Below are 21073 nucleotides of genomic sequence, written 5' to 3'. Positions count from 1 at the left end.
CTGTCTCTCTCTCTCACTGTCCACTCTGCCTGTCAATTAAAAAAAAAAAAAGATCACAGAGGTGGCCGTCCTGCCCGAGACCCCTGCTCTCAGATTTCTCGAACACGAGTGAGAAAGACCCACTTATCTTGTCAAGCCACGGTTATTTGGGGGGTTCTGTCATATACAGCAGAACCCAGTTCTGCTACAGTCCACCACCCCCACGTAACTTACTCAGGGAGGAGGCCTTGTCTCTCTGACCCACTTCTACACCCTCCCAGCAGGTCCCGCATACAGTAGGTGCCCAGCGAATGTTTGTACAAATGAAGGACTGGGGGTTAGCGCCGTGGTGTAGCGGGCAAGGCCACTGCCTGCAGTGTCAGGACCTGTCCTGGCTGCTGCTCCACTTCCCATCCAGCCCCCTGCTAACGTGCCAGGGAAAGCAGCCGAAGGTGGCCCACGTGCTTGGACCCCTGCACCCACGAGGGCCACCCGGTTGAAGCTCCTGCTCCGGCCGCTGCAGCCATGTGGGGAGTGAACCACTGGATGGAAGACTCTCTCTGTCTCCCTCTCCCTCTCTCAACCCTGCGCTTCAATGACAGACTCACTGAAGGAAGCCAAGGAAGACCCGACCAGAGTGGGGAAGCCCTGGGGGCCCCGCCCCGCCTGTCCTGGGCTCCTCTGTCCTGTCTCCCTGTTTCTCTCCTCGCCTTCCGCTTAGGCCAAGCAAGCGTCCAGGGTGGGGGGGGGGGCGCACTGCACCGGCCCTAAGCTGACTGGACCCAGCCTGGCGATCAGGAAAGGGGTTGGGATCACAGCCCACACGGGCCTTGTCCTGAGGGCCAGCGAGCGAGGAGAGGGCCGAGCTGGGTGCCAGCGAGAGGGTGGGAGGAAGTGGGGGGTCGGAGAGATGGAGAGACGGGCACATGGCCAGTGGGGAAGGAGGCGGGACTCAGAGGGCGGGGAGCTGAGTGACAGCCACGGGGTCGGGAGCATGGGGGCGTGGTCAGGGTGGGCAAGGGACCTGGTCAGAGTGACAGCAGGGTGAGGGTGGCCTGGTGGGGAGGCTCCTGTTCGCCAATGGAGAAAGACGCTTGGATGCGGCAGGGGAAGGGTCAAAACAGGAGTTCGTGTGGCATTGGGAAAGTCTGAATGAGCAGTGGCGGCCCCCCGGGGGGAGGTCCCGCTAGCGACGCTACGGGCAGAGCTCCCGCAACGGACGGGCAGCGAGCCAATCGCAGCGCGCAGACGAGCGTGACGTCACCGGCTGCCAGGCAGGCGACTCCTCCATGAGCCGGTGCTGGGCCAGGCTGGACAAAGCGCCCAGGGGGTTTGTGCGGGGGGAGAGGGCCCCCGGGAGGTGTGAAGGGGACAGAGGCAGAGGTGGGGAGGCAGACATGGGGACAGAGAGGCAGAGGGACCAGGGCACGAGTTTGTGGAAAATGGAAATAAAAAGATAAGTTTATTTTGCTGCAAAAAATTTTAAATCCATGCACACTATTTTCCAAATACACATTTCCATGCACTTTTTGAAGACCCTCTCTATGCATGGATTTCAAGATTTTTCTGCACCAAAATAAATATTTTTAAAAAAATACGCATTATTTAAAGAGTAAGCAAAGCCAGAGAGCTCCTGTCGTCTGGTTCACTCCCCAAATGCCCAAAACGCCCCTGGCAGACGGAAGCCAGGGGCAGGGAACTCGACCCAGGCCTTTCCCGAGGGTGGCAGGGACCCCATCTTGACATTACAGGGTGCTGGAGCCGGGAGCCAGAACCGGGTCTTCAGCCCAGGGAACTCAGCCACCAAACGCCCCCTCTCAGAGCGTACCCTTCCGTCGCCTCTTCCACTGATTTTCAAGGTAGATGGGAAGAATGACAGATGAGGAGAGAGACAGAAATGGGCGTCCAGATGGGAGAGACAAAGATGGGGGGACACAGCAGGGAAGCGGGGGTGCTCCGCAGAGGCAGCCCCGGACGAGCGGGATGGAGGGGACGGCTGCAGCCACAGACACGCAGGGCCTGCTGGAGGGGGCTGGCGGCTCTTAGGGGATCAGCGAGTGGGCAGAGGAGGCAGCAGCTGAAGAAGCCAGGTCGCGCACAGGGGCAGGTGGGGGCAGCGGAACCCTAAGAGGAGACTCAACCCAAGGGGTGCCCTGAGCTGGCCCCTGGGCTCCGCCCACTGCTGGCACCTGGGTCTCCCCTCCGCTGCCCCCAGGATGGACACAAAGTGCATCCTGGACATAAATCTCTCAGTGTTCACATCCTGCACTCTGCTCCTGCCCACTGTGCACACCTGACCCTAGAAGTCCCACCTCTGGCCTGGGTGCAGGGGGTCTGAGCTGAGCGAGCCTGCATGGCTGGAGAGAGGAGAGAACAAGGCCCGGCAGTGATGGGGGCCATGGACGGGCGGCAGGGTCTCCACTCAGAGGGTGGCGAAGACCGGGGCAGGAAGGGCATGGAGAGCCCCACCCCAGCGGGGAGGGGGCTGGGGGGACGGTCTAAGTTCACAGCCACAAAGTGACCCTTCATGGACAAATGACCTGAGGAGGGCCGCCCCCTGCAGGATAAGTGACCGACCGACCGTGGCCTCCCGGACACAGGAGGGAAGAACCTGGGGGAGGGGGAGGGGCAGGTGGCTTGGGCCGACCTGTGGGGTGGGGGTGGGGTCTCTGAAGCTCCTGGGTCCCGTGGGGGTCTGAGCTCCCACAGGTCGGGCTACCACTGAGGCTGCCGGGCACCTGCCGCGTGCCCTGTGCTTTGTGGAATGAATGACATCGGGACTTGTCCTACTGTGTGATCAGAGACCCCGGGGGCTTGTGGGACCCCCTGGCTGCACCCAGGGCTCACGGTGAGGCACTGAGGGGTCTCCAGCTCCTCTCCCGAGGAGCTCCGTGTCTCTCGAGAGCTCACCGTGCGGGAGTTAATCTCACTTGATCCTCGTCAGAACGAGGCGGGCCAGCTTCGGACCCATTTTAAAAAATGCTCATTTTTATCTACTTGAAGTGCAGAGCAATGGGGGAGGGGGAGGAGACAGACAGACAGACAGACAGACTGGTTCACTCCCCAAATGCCTACAGCAGCCAGGGCTGGGCCAGGCCAAAAGCAGGAGGCAGGAGCTCCATGGAGGGTCTCCCACATGGGTGGCAGGGACCCAAGTGCTTGGGCCATCGTCTGCTGCCTCCCAGCCGCGTTCGCAGGGAGCTGGGTCGGAAGCAGAGGGGCCAGGGCTCGAACTGGTGCCGGGTGTGGGATGCTGGCGTCCCAAGCTGCAGCCGAACCCACTGCGCCCCAGCGCCCACCCCTCCAGCCCCATTTTACAGAACAGGAAACTGAGGCTCAGGGACGTGAAGTACTGTGGTCTAAAGCAGCGCATCAGCTTAGAGGAAGTGGAGATTTGGATCTGCGTGTGCGTGAATTACAGTTTCTGAGATGAGGAACAAAAGATGCACCCGATGATGCAAGGGAGGGGGACCTACAGCCCCAGGAAGGGGAGTTGAGGGAGGAGAGGGCTGGATCCAGATGGGGGAGGGAGGCAGGGGTGACAACTACGGGGGGCCCGAGAGGACAACCTCTCCCCCACCCCCCATGGTGTGGGGCAGTCTCAGCTAGAGACACTGCGCGGTGTCTGCAGCGGTGGGCAGCTTGGGACTGGACAGGGAGGTGCTCCTGGTGTGTGCAGGAGGGGCTGGAGGCTGGGAGGCTGCTGACCCCCTACGGCACAGGGACAGCGACACGGCAAAGAGCCGTGCCCCTGGGGAACGGGTAGTTCTGGTCGTTTGTTTCCAGAAGTGAACTCACAGCCGATGGCACGTAGCTCACGCCCAGGCACAGCGGGCGTCCCCAAGGTGGGTCACAGCGGCCCTGGCCCTGCCACTGGGGAACCATGGCACAGTGCACTGGCACGACGAGATGCCAGCCGTGTGGCTCTCGATGGGGGGGGGATGGCGGCTGGACCCTCGCTTGCCGGGAGTGAACGGGGAACGGGGAGTGAGGCTGACTCCACACAGCGGGAAGCAGGTGCACCTGGGGACGGGACACCTGACGGGCCCCCGGAATGCTGATGCTGGGGTCCACTCGCCTCTCGGTGAGCAGGCGATGTTGCCACTCCAGAGTGTAGGTCAGATGGGGTCGGCTGTCTCAGGGCGGAGCTGGAAGCCTGGGGCAGGGAAGAGACCCTGGGGCAAATCGGCTGTGCCCCCCCCACTCCCTTTTCTGTTTGCCAAGTGGGGGCGCCCTCGCTCTCCCTCCAGGGTGGGGAAGTTTGCCAAGGAATTGTAAAGACAGAGATCACAAGAGGAGAAGACAGTGGCAAAAGGCGGGGGGCGGCAGCTGCGGGGCGGGGTGGGGAGTGGGGTGTATGTGTGCATTTCACCTCCACCTAGGGAAGAACTTGCTAGAAGCCGGCATCATGGTGCAGTGGGTAAAGCCACCACCTGCAGCGTCCGCATCCCACATGGGCGCCGGTTCAAGCCCCAGCTGCTCCATTTCCTATCCATCTCCCTGCTAATGCGCCTGGGAAAGCAGTAGAATATGACCCAAGTGATTGGGCCCCTGCCATCCACATGGGAGACCCAGATGGGGGTTCCTGGCTCCTGGCTATTGGCCTGGCCCTGCCTTGGCCATTGCGGTCATTTGGGGAGTGACCCAGCAGATGGAATATCTCTGTCTCTCTCTCTCTCCTTGCCTCTGCCTTTCAAATAAATAAAATATTTTCTTAAAAAGAAGAGTTTTCTAGAACCCTGTCCACATAACTGCCACAGGAGGTGGTGAGCGCCTGGTGTTCAGAGGCATTCAAGCACAGGCTACAAGCGGACTGGAGCAAGAGGCAGAAGAGGGGACTGGACAAGAAGAAGTGGCAGGACTGACTCTGGCCAGTGTCCCCAGGTGACCCCGAGAGCCAGATATGAAATCTCAAGTGGCTCCAGGGCGAGTGTTTTGGAGGATGGGGGAAGCACCTGCCCCGGGGAACACCTCTAAGACGAGGAAAGGGGGGGAAGAAGATGCCCCCATCTGCTAGGAACCTGCTCTTAGCATCGTCCCGAGGGCCAGCTGGGTCGGCCGCGGCCCCACTTCTCGGATGCAGAGAGAGGGCGCAGCACAGCCCAGCGTGGCACTGGGAGGCGGAGAAGTTGGGGCTGGAACCTGCACCTGCCTGACTCCTACCAGCCCTGCCTGCCCGTCCGATCCTCACGCTGACCCCGGGGGCAGGCGGGCAGAGAAGAGGACCCCAGAGCCACATAGGCTTCAGACTCCTCGGGACAGAGTGGAGCCCAGGGAGAATTCCAGAGGCCAGGCACGAAGCGTGTCTGCCACTCTTACCCCAGAGCCGGGTCTCACTCTGGTGGGGCTGCGGACAGACGGCAGGGGGCCTGGACTCTCCGGGCAGGAATAAAACAGCGTATTTTCACTACCCTCCTGAGCCGGCGCTGTGGTGCGGCAGGTATGGCCACCTCCTGTGATGCCGGCATCCCATACGGGCACCGGTTCGAGTCCCGGCTGCTCCAATTCTGATCCAGCTCCCTGCTAATGGGCCTACGAAAGCAGTGGAGGACGGCCCAAGTGCTTGGGCCCCTGCACCCACATGGGAGACCCTGATGGAATTTCTGGCTCCTGGCTTTGGACTGGTCCAGCCAACTGGAGTGAACCAATGGCTGGAAAATCTCTCTCTCTCTCTCTCTCTCTCTCTCTCTCTCTCTCTCACTTCTGCCTTTCAGATAAATAAATAAATCTCTAAAACATTTTTTTCACTACCGTCCAACCCTTTCCTCCATTAAGGGCGTAGGCGGCCAGCCCCGCCCATCCCAGCTGTGTCCCCGGCAGAAATTCTAGATATTTCCGCTCCCAGCTCGTGCCGTCTAGCGTGCTGACAAAAAGTCGCGGACCCCTGCATTATGGCATGGCAAGTTCTGCTTTGTAACAGTATTTTGATGACTGTGTTTCAGAGTAGCTTGGGGTCTCTCCTGATCGGAAGCGCTGTACCCTCCTGAGGTGGCACAGCCTGCTAAAGGATTCCACGTCCCCTAAAAGGCAATGGGCCCAGTTTCAGAGTCGGTGGCCCCGTGGCCACAGGTGGCCACGAGGAGGGCAGGGCCTGGGCACAGAAGAAGCGCTCATGGAGAGGCCATGTGAGGGGCAGCTGGTGCTGCTTAGCCAAGGGCACAGCCCGGTGAGGGGGCAGCAGAGTCCCACAGAAGACCCAGGGCTGCAGCTGGGCACCGCGTCCAGGCACCGGCCTGCCTGCGTTGAAGCCCTGGCTCTCTCTCTCTCTCTCTCTAAGCCTCAACCGTCCCCTCTGTAAATGGGCTACCAGCTGGGCATGCCCACCAGGATGCTTCCAAAGACTAAGAGAGTCCACCCAAAACAGCATCCCGAACACGACCCGCACCCCCTGGAGGGCGGCCCCTGGCAGTGGTGGAGCGGGGACAGACCAGGGTCAATGTCTTAATAACCGCCCCCTGCTGAGCTGAGCCCCTGTGACGCCGCAGGTCTCCGTCTGCCACATCGCGGAGCAGGGAAAGGAGACAGGTGGGGTCTGGGGTGAGAACAGGAGGGAGGAGGCCCTCCAGGGACCGGGGTGTCCGGAAGGCCGCAGGGGAGAGCAATGGAGGCCCGGCCCCCCACCCCAGGCCGCCTACCTCCGTGGCAAAGAAGCCCTTGGGCCGGTGTTTTCCCAGAGACGCGAGGCCGCCGGGTCCCGGGCTCTCGCTCGCGCTGATGGTCTGCTGAGCCGCGGCCAGGATTTCGTCCAGTTTGTCTTAGGGAGAGGGGTGGGGACGCAGGGATGTGAAGTGTGCTGTGAGCGCCCCGGGAAGCCCACAGAGCACCTGCTGCGACCCCAGCAGCCAGGCTGAGGGTGGCGGCACCAGGGGGTGGCAGGGACCACGCGGCCAGGGGTCAGGGCTGGGTGAGCTTACTGAGAGCCATCTGATACACGGTCCGCTTTTTCTCCATGCTGGGCACCGGCGCCGGCTGCGGCTCATATTCTGCGGGCAAAGGACACGGATGAAGCTCAAGGACGCCCTCTGGCGGCGGGGCGGACCGGGCTCGGCCAGCGGCGTGGCCGGCGGCGGGTGCGGCCAGTGAGCGTGGCCGGCGTGCGTGCGCAGGCGCGAGTGGAGCCGTGAGGGGCCGGGGTCGGGGAGGGGCGAGCCCGCCGGCGGGGTCGGGAGACGGGGGTCCCTCCCGCCAGTCCTGTACCCACTCACCACTTTTCTTCTTCCAGGGGCAGACTAGCCCGGGGGGGAGAGGCAGCAGAGGAGCCAAGAGTTAGGACAGCAGGGGTGGGCAGGGGCCCTCTCTGGAACGCCCGCCTCCCTCAGGGCCCGGGCGGGTGCGGGGCTCCAGCTGCCCGCCCGCCCCCTGTCAGGGGTGCCTGGACCCCCAAGGTCCACTCGGCCCTGTCTGCAGGGGCTCAGAGAGTTCCAGTGAAAGGAGAGATGTAGGACCGGGCTCGGAGAGGGGGTGAGAGGCAGCCGGAGGGGCCCGGAGGAAGCCGGCAGACGGGGGAGAGGGGGGCACACACAGACCCTGGGGGAGCCCCCGACAGAGAGACGAGGACACAGGAGGACAAAGCCGCCTCTCAGACACCCCCTTTCCCAGAGACACACACGCACGCAGGCCGGGCAGGCCGACCCCACGGACTGGGACAGGAGGAGGACGAGGACCCTGGTCACTAACGACACTAACAAACCCAGGGGATGTCCAGCCCCCGCCCCTCCCCCTCCTCGGCCCTGGGCCCCAGCAGCCCCCGCGGGCTCACCCATCTCCTCCAGCTCTGAGGTCATGGACTTGGAACGCAGGGAGATGGCTGGGGGCGGGAGCCGCTTGGCCTGCTGGGGCGCTGCAAGGCGACGGACGGGGAGGCTTCAGCAGCGCAGAGAGAAGCCCCCGGCCCCGCCAGCAGGCCAAGCCCCCCCTGCCTCGGCTCCTCCCCGGGGGTGGGGGTGGGCAGTGGGCATGGCCTCCAGGGCTCCCAGGGTCGTGTTCTGGCCACACGGCGGGGGGGGGGGGAGCACCTTTCTTGTGCACGGCCTCATCCATGTCCGGGTGCCTGGTGACCATCACCACCTTGACCATCAGCGTGTTGCCGCCCTGGCGGATCATGTTCACCACCTGCCGGTGGCCGACCTTCACCACGTTCTGCCCGTTCACCTGCGGCACAGGCGCCGGTGAGGGCCCGGGCCCTCTCCTCACCACTCCTCCCGGCCCCGTAACTGCAGGCCCCAGGGTCTGCACACCCAATTCTCCGCCCTCCTTGTCCTCCAGCGCTGTGTGTGCACATGTTGCACGTGTGTGTGTACGCATATGTGTGCACACGTGTGGACATATATGAATGTGTCATGTGTGCGTGTGTGTTTGGACATAGGCATGTGCTCACTGCATGTGTGTCAGCATGTCCATGTGCTGGGTGTGTGCAGGTGTGTGTGGGCACATACAAGTGTTGTGTGTACATGGATGTGCAGGTGTGTGCATGTGCTTGTGGGAATATGCATGTTATTGTGTTGTTTGTGTGCATGTGTGGACATATGCATGTGTGGACATATGCATGTGTGCATGTGTGTCGACACGTGCATGTGTGTGCCTGTGTGCATGTGTGTGCGTGTGTGTGCATGTGGACATAAGCATGTGTGTGCATGCGGGTGGACATATGCATGTGTGTGTCGACATATGCATGTGTTGTGTGCATGTGTGTAGGTGTGTGAACATGTGAGTGCGTGCATGTGAATGTGTGTATGTATGTGGATATGTGCACTGTGAGTGCTGTATGCCAGTGTGTGTGCATATGTATGTGTCCATGTGTTGTGTGTGTGTGCATGCACTGTACATGTGTGCATAAGTGCACACGCGTGTGCATGTTCAGAGCATCTCTGTGCCACTCTCTCGAGAGGTTTTGGAAAGGCCTTTAGACGGCATTGCTGAGGGGCAGAGGGGACCCTGGAGCTGGCCTCCTCCTGAGGGGCTCCGGTTTGGGGTCCTGGGGAGCAGGGGCGGGGCCTCACCTCGATGAGGAAGTCTCCCATCCGCAGTCCTGCGCGCCATGCCACACCACCCTCGTCCACCGACTCGAGGTACTGCAGCGCCGGGAAGGCCGGGGTGGGGGTGAACTCCTCGATCGGGGTCTGCGCTGCAGACGGGGAGGAGCCGGCGGGGTCGGAGGGGAGGGGGCGGAGAGGCCGAGCAGGGGACGGGGCTCAGACCCAAGTCACGGAGGGACCAGCACCCCGGGGGCGGACCGCAAGGCGGACTGGGGTCCCTTCCCCTGGCCTCCCTCCCCGCCACAGGGCCCGTCTCTCACCCCCACCCCGGCTGGCCACTCACCCTTGGCCCCCCGGAGCACGAACCCAAACCCCTCGCTGTCCTTCTTCTGCAACAACACGGTCTTCTCCTTAATGATGTAATCACTGGCAGGGAGGACGGGAGGGGGCGGAGAAGGGATCAGGAGACAGGAGCCGGGGCCCCACCCGCGGCCCTCTGGCCCCAGCCCCTGCCTGGGCGGGGCCCACTCGCGGCGTGTGCCAGAGCCCGCGGCAGCCCCGCCAGGAGCCAGGAGCACACCCTCCCACTCACTCTGGCCTCATTCATCCATCCATGCATCCACCACCCCTCCATTCAGCAAGTAGGCGCCCGGGGTGGGGGGGGGGCGGAAGCCTCCGGATTGCCAGACGGCCTGGCTTCCATCCCTGCCAGGCACTTCCTGCCTGTGACCTTGAGCTCGGTTTTGGGCTTCTGTGCCTTAGTTTCACGGGGGAGCGGGGGTGGTCACGCACCTGCACCCCCCGGTGAGGTCGCCGGGCGGTGCAGTGGGGGTCACACACACGTGGCATGGTGCCTGACACACAGCATGCACTCAGCCCAAGTCCGTTCCCATCCTCAGCTCCAGATACGGAGCCAAGAGGACACACGTCCTTCAAGGCTCCGTCCCCCACCAGCTCATGGATCACAGGGACCCCCCCCCCCCGCCACCGGCCCTACTGCAACACTGCTGACTCCGCACTGCTCGCTCTGGCGGCTGCATGCGCTACTTTCACGAAACTTCACCAAAATGAAGCTCCCAGTTCCTCAGTCACCGTGGCCACCCTCTTTCCCCAGTGCCCGGTGGCCACGTGTGGCCAGCAGCCTCTGCACTGGCCGGTACATCCCTATCACCACTAGAAATCCCCCCAGCACCTCTCCAATGTGTGTCCTGCCCAGCAGTGCCAAGCGCTGACGGCAAGCTCTGTGCAACGCACGAATACACATCTGCTCCCTGCCCGGAGGGTCCAGCACCCTGGTGGACAAGTGGAACCCCCCAACATGCTGGCGCTTCCCTCACAGCAGCCGAGAACACCCAGGCACCACCGGATGCACGCCGTGCTGTGCCCCGAGCACCTCAGGTGAACGCTTGGAGCTGTGGCACTGCCCCCGTGCCCCCTGAACACCCCAGCCAAGCCCACGTGGCCCTCACACTCCAATAATAGCCATGCGTGCTCCCCAATTACCCACCCCCACAGACGGCAACACAGCCCTCTGAGAATACTCCAGTATATTCAGTAACTCCCCCACACATCCCAGTATGCGCCAATAATAACTCCCCCCACTCTGATCTCAGTATCTTCTCAAAGCACACCCCCTGAACACATCACACCGGCACACACCAGCGACACCCTGGCGTGCTCCCGCTGGATCTGGGAACCTCCCCCTCCCCGCAAGCACCCTCTCCCTGTACGCACTCCTGTGGCAAACCCGCACAGGTGACAGGGTCCTGACAGGTCCCCCAGCTCCCCGGGGGGCTCAGCGGCACCCGTGTGCACAGACACACAAGCCCTGGCTTGGAGTCCATCGTGGTGGGCCAGGAGACCCAGCCGCACCATGCCCGCCATGTCTTCCTCCCCCAAGGGAGATGAGCCGGATGGAGAAGGAAGGGAAGGAGTTGGAGAGAGGAGAGGGCAAGGCAGGGTGGGGGGCACGAAGGCACAGCCAAGGAGCGCACAGGCTCAACGGCAATCGGTTCTGGGGTCAGAGCTGCCTGCGTTGGACATGCTCATCCCCGCCTCTGTCCAGCCCGTGAACCTGAGGACTTCCCCCAACCCGCACGCCCTTGCTACTCCCGTCCCTTCCAGGTCTCCAGCCCCTCCCCCACGCCAGCCAACAGTGCCCTTCACCTCCCCTTCATTCCTCACTGGCTGCCATCTCTTCCCCTCATGCAAGGCCTTCAAGCGCTGACCGTCCTCCCCTGCCCCAACCCGGTTCCCCTGCCTCCCTGCAGTGTGTCAGCCCCGCTCAAGCCTCCCCCACCTACCCCACCCCCTATCTGGCCGGCAGAGCCCCCACCCCACCCTGTGTGTTCACGCTCTGCCTGGAGCCAGCAGGTGCGGTGCACCTGCAGGATCTGGAGCCCTTTGCACGGCCCCCTCCCCGGCACCCGGCCTCTGTGCAAGGCACGAGGGACTTTTCCACTTGGCAGGTGAGCAAGCGGGCACAGAGAGGTCACCGAACATGCCCAAGGTCACACAGGGAGAACCTTCTTCCACGATGCCCAGGGAAACACGCGGGCGAGCTCCCGCTCGGCAGCACCTGGCTGCCCGGAGCACACACCCGGCTGCCCAAGGGCCCCTCCAGCAGCTGAGTTTTTCCCGGGCTTGCGCCAGTCGTCGGGCCGCCACGTGCCAGGCGCTTCTCCAAGCCCTTCACATACAACAGCCCTCCCAGGGGCTGCCCGTCGCTGTTCCCATTTTCCAGGTGCAGCAACTGAGGCACAAAGGACCTGCCCCGGACCACACCAGCTGAGAGGGGTGTCCGAGCCCCTCAGAAAGCGGCCCGTGCACCCCGGCCACGTCCAAACAGCCCCAGAGCACCCCAGAACGCCCCTCCCAGCCTGTGCAGCCTCCTCGCCAATCCCCGACTTTCCCTTAAGTCCCAGCTCGGCATGGGGCTTCCCCATGGACTCCCAGGCTGCTTTTCTGCCCCCACAGCCGCCTGCAGCCCTGTGCTGTGCTCCCCCACCCCGCCTCCTCACCCTGACCTGCCCCCACCAGCCCTCACGGTTCTGCAGGGGCCCATCCCCCTTGTCCCCACTGTGCCCCTCCCACATCCTCCTCTACCCACTCCTGCCTGGCCCCTACCCCGTCCTCCCCATGCAAGCCGCCCCTGGCTTCCTCCTGGGCCATCCAGTCATCCCTCTTCCTACTTCTGCATGCCCAGCTCACCCCACACCACACACCCCTGCTGCCTTTACTTGCAGCTGCACCTCATTTACATCCCAGCATCCTCACCCCTGCACTCACTCTAGGCTGCCCAAGTCCCTGCCCCCAAACCTCCTCACACTCCCTGCACCCCCCCCCGCCCCACTCCTCCTGTGCGCCCTCCCCTGCCCTCCAGGGTCCCCCATTCTCCCAGGTTCCATGCTGGCCCCCCCGACATTCGCTGCTGCCCACGCGGCACCCCATTCATGCCCAGTGGTGAGACTAGCTGCCCTGCAGGAGCTCACACAATGCCCTCCCCCAGGCCATCCCCCGGCGACCCTGGGCTGCCTCCGGAGCTCAGCGCGGGCTCTTGTTCCCCAGATCCCACGCGCGCACGGAGACTGCAGCGGCCGGCGGCATCCACTCCCCCACCCCCACCTGAAGGCCCCTCTCACACCCCGGAGCCCACAGCCCAGCGCCCGCTGCCGTTCGCAGTGTCCTCTCAGCCCTCCCTATGTGCCCGTCTCTAAGGGCCTCTCCTCAGCCTGCAGAGCCGCCCCCACCCCGCCGCGGGAAGCCAGCCCCCTCCCCAGAGGCAGCTCCGGTGCAGGGGCTCAGGCAAGCGGGGCACATGGGCCCCACACCGGCAGAAGGCAGAGCCAGTGGCCCAAGGCCCCTCACTATGCACATGGGGGCAGGGAGAGGGGCCCAGGGGCCCTCGGCACAGAGGCATTGATGGAGGGAGGCCTGTGGGGGAGGGGGCAGGCCAGGCATGGGAGGGTGGGTGTTGGGAAACACAGCCGCAGTGCCTGGGACAGACCCACTCCATCTCTCTTTCACACACACACACACACACACACACGGATCCACCACACACGCACACACACACACACACACAGAGTCCACCACACACGGCCCCACCATCGCTCCAAGTCACACACAGAGACAGACGCCTTCCAACAGCGACAGGCAGATGGACCCAGCTGGGGGGTGGGCCGGGAGCCTACCCCCTCTGTCTCTCTCTCTCTCTCTGTCTCTCTCTCTCTCTCACGGCTGTAGACAGTCACACACGCACATCAACACATGCACAGTCGCGACACGCAGCGGAAAAAGGAGGAGAGGGGAGGCGGGGGGGGGGGGGGGGCGGGCTGCGTGTGTGATGGAGGATGGCTGTGAATGGGAGAGGGGCATGAATGGGGGAACTCGCAACTCTGCGAGGAGGTGCCGGGATGTGGGTATCAGAAGGCCGTGGGCCTGGGGTGCAGGGGCCTGAGGGAGCCCACTGTGGCTCCCCAGGAGAGGGCTCCCCAGAGTGGGGGCGTTCAGGGCAAGGGGGCTTCTGAGAGGGCCTGACCAGAGAGGGAGGCCTGGGCGGGAGAGCCGTGGGGGCCTAGGAGGGCCCGGGAGGGGGTGGAGGAACGATTCCCAGAGCTGGGGTGGGGGGGACGCTCGGAGAGAGGGGCCCGGGCAAGCGAGATGGAGAGAAGGCTTGAGGGAGGGGTCCGAAAAGGGTTTTCGGCCTGGCCAAGGGGAGGGGAGGGGAGGGGGCGGCCTGGGGGAGGGGGAGGAGCCTGGGGGGCGGCGGCGGCGGGGGAGGGTCGCCCGGCGGCCTGGCCGGCCGCGCGCGCTGCGTTACCTGTATATGTACCAGACACTGCGCCGCCGGGGCCCCAGAGCCGGCCAGCTGGAGGAGAGCGCGGGGGGCGGCTGCGGCAGGGAGCCCCCACCGGGGCCGCCCCCGAGACCCCCGCCGCCGCCGCTGCCGCCGACCGCAGACAAAGCCATCGCCGCCGCGGCCCCGGCCCCGGCCCGGGTCCCGGTGCCGGCCGCCCCCGCCGCCGCCGCCGCCGCCGCGTCCCCGTCCCCGCTCGGCCGAACCCCCGTGTCCGGGCCCCCAGGCCCCGCCTCATGCTGACCCGCGCCGGGAGGGGGAGGGGAGGGGGCGCGCACCCCCCCCGCGGGAGGGAGGGCAGGGCCGGGGGCTCACATGCCGGGGGGGGGCGCGGGGGCGCGGGGCGCGGGGTCGGGCCGCGGCGGGAGCGCGAGGACCGCGGACGGCGCCGGCTTCAGCACCGCGGACAGCTCCGGAGGCGGGCTGGAGGCTTAACCCCTTGGCGTCCTGCGCCGGGCGGCGGAGGGGGCCGGGCAGGGGGGAGGGGGCCGGGAGGGGAACGCGGGGGCCCCCTTGGCGGGAGAAGGGGGAGGGGCGAGGCGCGGGGGGAGAAGGGGGAGGCACTTCCGGTCTGCCCCCCCCTTAACCCTCCTCCCCCCTCCCAAGCCCTCCCGCGCAGGTGCAGAGCGAGGGAGAGCGGGGAGAGGGACGCACAACATCACACAGGATACCTCGCAACCCGCGTGCAGGGACGCGCGCACCGAGCCTGCATGCCGAGCGGGGCCGCCACGGGTGAGAGAGGCCCCGGGAGGGCCCGCACAGCCCCCACCCCCATCCCGGCTGCAGACGACACACCACGCACCCCGACACGGCCCGGAAGGGCCGGGAGAGGAGGCTCGGGAGAGAGGCGGACTGGGCCACGAGCAGTGACAAACCCCTCCCCCCAAGAAGCCAGGCGCAGCAGCGGCAGACACAGCACAGCCCACCAGGGAGCCTGGACCCCCCAGCCGGCCGGAGGAGGGAGGGCCCCACGCGCAGGGGGTGCTGGGGGGCAGCAACTGGGTTCTGCCAGGGTTGGGGAGGCAGCAGGCTCGGAGGTGAAGGGAGGGGGCGGGAGCTTTGGGGTGCAGCAAGCCAGGGAGAAGCTGAGAGCAGAGGAAGCACCCCACCCCGCGGTCCCAGCAAGCAACCCCCAAACCTCGGCCAAGCAGAGCCCCAGCGAGACGTGGACAGGGGATGGGAGGCCCCCGCTACTCACCTGAGCCCAGAGCCGGAGACGCGCCAGGTGACTCGGCCAGGCGCCTCAGACCCTCGGGGCGCAGGGTGGAACCCCCCTGCCCTCGCTCCCCCCCCACCGCCCCTCTGACCCATCCCCACTGGCCAGGACACAGACACACAGGTTTGGACACATTTAATGTAAGGATGCTATGAACAAGAAGTCCCTTCCCCGGGTTGGGGGTGTGTGGGGGGGCGTCATCTATCAGACACCACATTAAGGCCTTCCCTCCCCCACAGCCCTGTCCCAGAGGCCCAAGCCCTGGAGCCCTCCCCTCCTCTGCCCTTCCCTCCCCAAACGTCCGTGGTCCTGAATTCAGATCAGACAGGTGCACACACGCACACGCACACACACTCACTTCTGTGCTGAAGCCCAGGCAGGGACGGGTGAGCGCAGAGACCCACCTGTCCGTCTGTGTGAGTGGACACACGGACGTTTCTGGCAGCACACGGTGCAGAGCCGGCCGCACAGGCAGCACAGCCACTGACGCACCCGCACTTACAGAGGGGGCGGGTTTCCAGGGGTCTCCATGAAGGGGCCTCCCGGCCACACATGCACACACAGACACCTGCCATGCACGCCTGCAGAGACACACGGTCTCACACCGGGAAACCTCAGCCCCCACACGCACGTGCACACACACACGCACGCACGTTCATACACCCCACAGGCACCCCGTCCTGCCCATCCTGACCCCGGCCCCTCCCTGCCCCGCCCCTCTCACCTCCCTGGGCCAATCTCATCCAGCAGGCTTTGGAAGCAAGTGAGCCAGCAGCCAGGGAGGGGAGAGGTGTCAGTGCACCCTCCCCGCCCCTCCCCCTCCCCGGGGCCTCCCCACGCCCCTCGGCCGAGGCATGGGGTACACAGCACTGCACAGGGACGGCCCTGTGGAGGAAGAGGCCCTGGGCCGGCCACACGGGCGTCCCCTCCCCACTCTGGGCGGTGTAATGGCTGCCGGGGAAGATCTGAGGTGGCTGGGCTGCATTGTCTGAGGCCACCTCTGCCTCGCCCCCGACCCCGACCCCGGGACCCCGCTTTTCAGGAGCGGATGAGCAAAGAGACCCGGAGCAGGTGTGGAAGGAAACTCAACCGAGTGCAGGGTCTGGAAGGAGGCTGGGCTGAGGGGCGGGGGCTGGGGGGGGGGCTCCGGGGTGGTTCGGACATTTACCTTGGGGCATCGAAGCTGTCGTAGGAGCCCACGGTGTAGTGCCGGAAGAGTCGCTTGGCTTTGTCACTGCGGCTTTCTGCGAGGGGACAGGGATGACCTTGAGCCTTCACTTTGGAAGCCACTAGTCCAGCGCCGGGCGGCTGCCGCGGCCCCACCCCTCTCCCAGCACCCGCCCCCCTCAGGAGACCCCCAGGGTGCGCTGGGGTCAGCGAGGGCTCCTCATTCATTACCTTGCTTTCCCTCCTGGGAGCGGTTTGCCACCTCCTCCAGGCAGTCCGAGGGGAACCAGCCGACGCGACCTTTGACCTGGCCTTCCCAGAAGCCTCCTTCCCCGATGCTGAGCACTGGGTGGGGGGAGGGGCAGGGGTGGAGAAACCTCTGTGCCTCCCGCGGTTCCCAGCACCACTCCGGGGGCATCTCTAGGCGGGCAAGAGGCTGGCGGGGAACCCAGTCATGGGTCCCGTGACGTGGTCCTCCCAGGGTCGGGGCGCGCTCACAACGGGTCCACAGCTGTCAGGCCGCTTTCCCGAAACCAGGGAGCAGCTCCGTACCCCTGCCCGGCCACCTCCCAGAGTCCTGGGTCCCTCTGCCTCTGTGGCTGGAAGCTGGAGAGATTGGAGACGCGTCTCCTCCCTGCCTGCCCGCCACTGCCCACGGCCTGCTCGGAGCCTGCTGTGTAAGCACACGGGTGGGTGACAAGGACCCCTGATGCTTGTCCAGCCCCGTCCTGGGCCAGAGCCTGCAGGTGGGTGGGGCCCTTTCATTACCTCCCATTCTACAGATGGGGAAACTGAGGACATTTGCTCACAGCCACAGGGCTGGGCACTTCACTGTGGAAGCCACTAGTCCAGCCCCGGGCTGCCTGCCCGGGGTGGGGGGTAGGGTCTCGGCCCAGGCTGCTTCCAGACCCCTCGCCACCCACCCCGGGGCCTGCCGCGTCCGTCCCTGTCACGCACTCTCCACGCTCACTCAGTCCTCACGCCCCCATCCGGGGAGGCAGCCAGCCACTGTCTGCCCATTTTACAGATGAAGCCGCTGAGGCACTAACACAGAACAGTCCCCTGCCCCAAGACGGCTGAGGCTGCGCGAGGAGCGTCCGGGGCCATCGGATGCTTTTCTCAAAACCAGCTGCCTCCCTTGAGAGAGGATCGGGCGGGGAGGGGGGGGCCACACAGCAACGCAGGTCAAGGTCAAGGCCTGGGTTCCTGGGCTGCTTCTGGGCAGCCTTGCGATCAATCGCTCATTCAGTGAACAGACACTGCTGCAGCGCCCATGGGACTCGGCGCCGCCGGGCACGGCTCTGCCCGCACGGAGCTCCCAGCCCAGCGGCCGCGGGAGGGAGACTGAGTCAGACTCCCGGGAGAGGCATACGGGCTTTGCAGAGAGGTCAGCCGGGCGTTGAGGGAGCGAGTCGCTGGTGTTGTCCCTGCCCCCTGGACTGAGCCCTGAAGGGCCCTGGGCCCTGAGAGCGAGGGTTTTCCCAGCACTGGGAGCAGCCGGAGCTGCTGAGAGCTTGGGCGTGGAGAGGTGTGGAGAGCGGGAGGGAGAAGAGGGTGGCCCTGCAGCCCCTGGAGACAGGGGCGGGGCGGGGCAGGCCCGTTCTAACAAGGGGGACAGGGAAGCCGGCCGCGTGCCCCCTCCACAGGGGGCAGCATGGGGCTCAGGGCGCAGAGTGCTGGGTCACTGAGCCGGGCCCTGGGCACATAGAGTGACCACAAGACGGACACCCGCCCAGGCCCTCCTGGGAGGCTGGCCCCGGGCCCTCAGACATGCAGAGCCACACGGTTTATGTGAACGGAGGGGCCCACGTCACAGAGCCTGGGGTCAGCACGCTAGGGGGTGGCGGTGCCCGGATGTGAGTCCAGACAGCCTGGCTCTCAGCTGGGCAGCCTAGAGTCCGGCCAGGACGACCCCAGGCCCCTCCCCCTTCCCCCGGGGCCTTGAACTGACTGATAGGTCCGCACAGACCGAAGGCAAAACCCAGTGACAGCAGCCCCCATGCAGGGCGCCCTGGCCTTGGCCTGGCTTCCCACTCGGAGCCCCGGAGGGAGGCGCGCGCCCATTGCTCAGGTGGGACCCAGGAAACACCAGGGAGGTTTGGAGGGGCCCGGGACACCCCCTCCCGGGGAGGCCCATCGGGGTCTCTGAGCCCACGTGGGTAAAACGCACCGGCCGAGCCCAGCACAAGGCCAGGGCCCCACGACTTTTGCCTCAACATGGCCTGCTGACTGGGTCATCCCAGCCACACTTCCTGCTCATCTGTCCGTCCGTCTGTCCGTCTGTCCGTCTGTCGGAGGCAGCAGGGGTCCACTTCCTCCTCCCATCCAGCCCAGCCCAGCCCAGTCCAGCCCAGCCCAGTCCAGCCCCAGCCCTGGCCCCAGCCCAGCCCCAGCCCAGCCCAGGGCCCAGCCCAGCCCAGCCCAGCCCAGGGCCAGGGGTTACCTTTGATCTTCTCGCCCTTGCTCAGGGAGATCTCGCCCTCGCCTTGGGCCTGGTACGACTTCACGGCCATAAAGGAGCGGCCGGGCACGGCCGAGTACAGCTTCCTCCGCCTCCCACGGCTGCCCAGGGAGCCCCCGGGCCCCCCGGAGCCCCCGGTGCCCCCGGCGGGCCCGTCCCGAGGCGTCCCGCTGGAGCTGTGTACACAGAGGGCGGGAGAGGCCAGGGGGTCAGTGGAGGGCGGCCGGGAATGAGTGGGGTGGGGGAGGGTAGTGGGGTCCCTGCCCGGGTGTTGTCCAGGGAAGAGGGCACCGGGGGGGCTCCCCTGCCTCCTGGCTTCCTGCTCTGCCCCTCCCCCAGTCCTGATTCAGCTTCCTGGAGCTGAGCAAGGACTCACCCCACCTCCTGAGCCTGACGCCCCTCAGACCTCCTCCCAGGCCAGCGCCAGCTCCCGCCATGCCCAGCTGCCCCCCACCCCGCCCCTGCCCATCCCCGCCTCCCAGCCACCCCGCCTTGTCACTCTGCCCATCCTCCAGGACTGGAGCCCCCCTGGGGCCCCCACACCCGGGGCCGCTGTCACAGCGCAGGCTCTGAGGGGATGGAGTTGACAGAGGCGCTGGCCACGCCCTCGCGTCGCCCGGGGCGGGGACTCCGTGGGGGGGGGCTTGGGGGGGTCGCCCGGGTGGGGACTCCGTGGGGGGGGGCTGGGCTGATCGCCCGGGGCGGGGACTCAGGTGGGCTGGGCTGGGGGGACCAGGGCCAAGGCCGCCCCTACCTGGGCCGCCCGCGAGGCTGCCTCTTCACATCCTCGGGGTGCCTCCCCCGGGACGGGGAGCGGGCCCGGGCGCCCCTGGGGCTGCTGGCACTGCGGAGGGTCCCGCTGCTGAGCTTGTTGCTGGGGGCCGAGGGGGGCTGCGCCTGGGCCTGGGGCCCCGCGGCGGGGGCGGGGGCGCCGGAGGCCGAGGCCCCCGGGGCAGAGAACACCATCCAGTCGGGCAGGGCCATGCTGGTGTCGCTGTTGGCCCGCAGCAGGGCCGGGGGCACCGTCAGCCCCGCGCCCGGGGGGCCCCGCCGGCGGGCTGCGTACTTGGGGGACTCCTGGAAGGGCACTGGGGGGGGCAGGGGGCGGGGCCGATGGGGTGGGAGGGGGCACGGGGGCAAGAGAGGGTGAGGCGGGGTGGGGCAAGAAGGAGAAAGGCGGAGATGAGATGGGGCCCATGGTCGCTCCCGCCCAGCTCCCCTGGACCACCCTTTCCCCATCATGCCATACGCCCCCCACCCCCACCCCGGCTGCCCCCCGAGTCCCGGCTCCTGCTCGCTCACCCACGTCCTGTTCTCGATGGTTTCGGATCAGCTCCCCCAGCTCAAAGTTCCCAGCAATTACGGCCACCTGGAAAGTGGGGGACAGGGAGCTGGGGTGGCCCAGGCCCCCGCGGAGAGGCCCCCACCCTCCCTGTGGTGCTGACCCCGCCCCCGCCCCGGGAGCCTCAGCGTCCCTCTGTCCTCAGCCCCCAGCCCCAGACCTGGAAGGGGGTCTGCCCACTGTTGTTCTTCACGTCCTTGTTGGCTCCCCGGTAGAGCAGGATCCGGGCACAGGTCTCCTAGGGGCCGGGGACGAAGGGGGAGAAGGCAAGGTTGGCGTGAACGGACCCCGGCACTGTGCTGAGACCGCCGGGCGTCACCCGAGCCACACCTGCAAACCGGGGACGGCCCCAGAGCCTGTGACACACACACACACACACACACGCACACACGGCCCCAAGGTCTCCGTGGGGAAAGGCCGAGATGTCTCCAGCGACTTCCATAGCACACCCACGGGGAAGAGCGAAAGACTTTGGGTGCCCTGGGCTCAATAAAAGAAGCCACTAAGACACACGTCACCCGACTTTTCTTCCTGAACCTGGCCACCAGGACGTGGGAGGACATTTAGGACAGTGGCGCTGGCTGCGTTCTGTGGCTCAGGGCCAAGGAATCCGAGGTGTCCCCACTCCCCTCTCCCTGGCCTGGGCGGTCCTCTTAGTTAAAAGTACTGCGCTGCATTCCCGCATTCGACCACTAGAGGGCACCACCGCACCCCTCCCCAGACCAACAACCAAGAGCCGCTCCAGACTATGTTGGGGGTCCCCCACACCCCGCCCCCGGGGAGAGCCCCCAGCCTGGGCCCTGGGCCAGAGCGGCTGCGCCGCGGGCGGGGCACTCAGTGCTCCACAGGAGAGAGCGAGACCGGCTGCCCGGCAGCTCCTGAGGTGCCGATGACCTCTGGATCCCAAAGGGCCCCGACTGCTCAGGTCGGGACTCTTGGTGTCCACGTTAGGAACAGGCCTGCCTCACGCTCTGCACATGAACAGGGCGGGGCGGCCACCTCCACCATCAGAGCTGAGGCCCAGGAGGCCTGCCCCCTGCCCGTCCCAACCCTCACCTCTGCCACCCTGCCTTGC

At 65.9% G+C, this 21073-nt stretch overlaps 1 protein-coding gene across 5 annotated transcripts in view; it reads right to left on the bottom strand.

The window, feature by feature from the left end:
• SHANK1 (SH3 and multiple ankyrin repeat domains 1) overlaps positions 1-21073 on the bottom strand; it is a 45274-nt gene that overhangs the window by 11218 nt on the left and 12983 nt on the right. For 3 of the 5 annotated variants that reach the window (XM_070062980.1, XM_070062983.1, XM_070062979.1), the window contains exons 9-22: positions 20159-20236; positions 19959-20025; positions 19411-19744; positions 18639-18832; positions 16427-16540; positions 16197-16272; positions 15753-15779; positions 9298-9380; positions 8979-9103; positions 7995-8130; positions 7739-7819; positions 7185-7208; positions 6894-6962; positions 6615-6733 (exon numbers count right to left, since the gene is read on the bottom strand). In XM_070062980.1, the coding sequence (XP_069919081.1) occupies positions 6615-6733; positions 6894-6962; positions 7185-7208; positions 7739-7819; positions 7995-8130; positions 8979-9103; positions 9298-9380; positions 15753-15779; positions 16197-16272; positions 16427-16540; positions 18639-18832; positions 19411-19744; positions 19959-20025; positions 20159-20236 (1527 nt within the window). The remainder of the gene's footprint in view (positions 1-6614; positions 6734-6893; positions 6963-7184; positions 7209-7738; positions 7820-7994; positions 8131-8978; positions 9104-9297; positions 9381-15752; positions 15780-16196; positions 16273-16426; positions 16541-18638; positions 18833-19410; positions 19745-19958; positions 20026-20158; positions 20237-21073) is intronic. The other 2 variants (XM_070062981.1, XM_070062982.1) reach the window with 2 other exon arrangements.

The sequence above is a fragment of the Oryctolagus cuniculus genome, chromosome 18, assembly GCF_964237555.1.
Source record: "Oryctolagus cuniculus chromosome 18, mOryCun1.1, whole genome shotgun sequence".
In the NCBI taxonomy this organism is placed as follows: domain Eukaryota; kingdom Metazoa; phylum Chordata; class Mammalia; order Lagomorpha; family Leporidae; genus Oryctolagus; species Oryctolagus cuniculus.
This window is presented reverse-complemented; position numbering and strand designations above follow the sequence as displayed.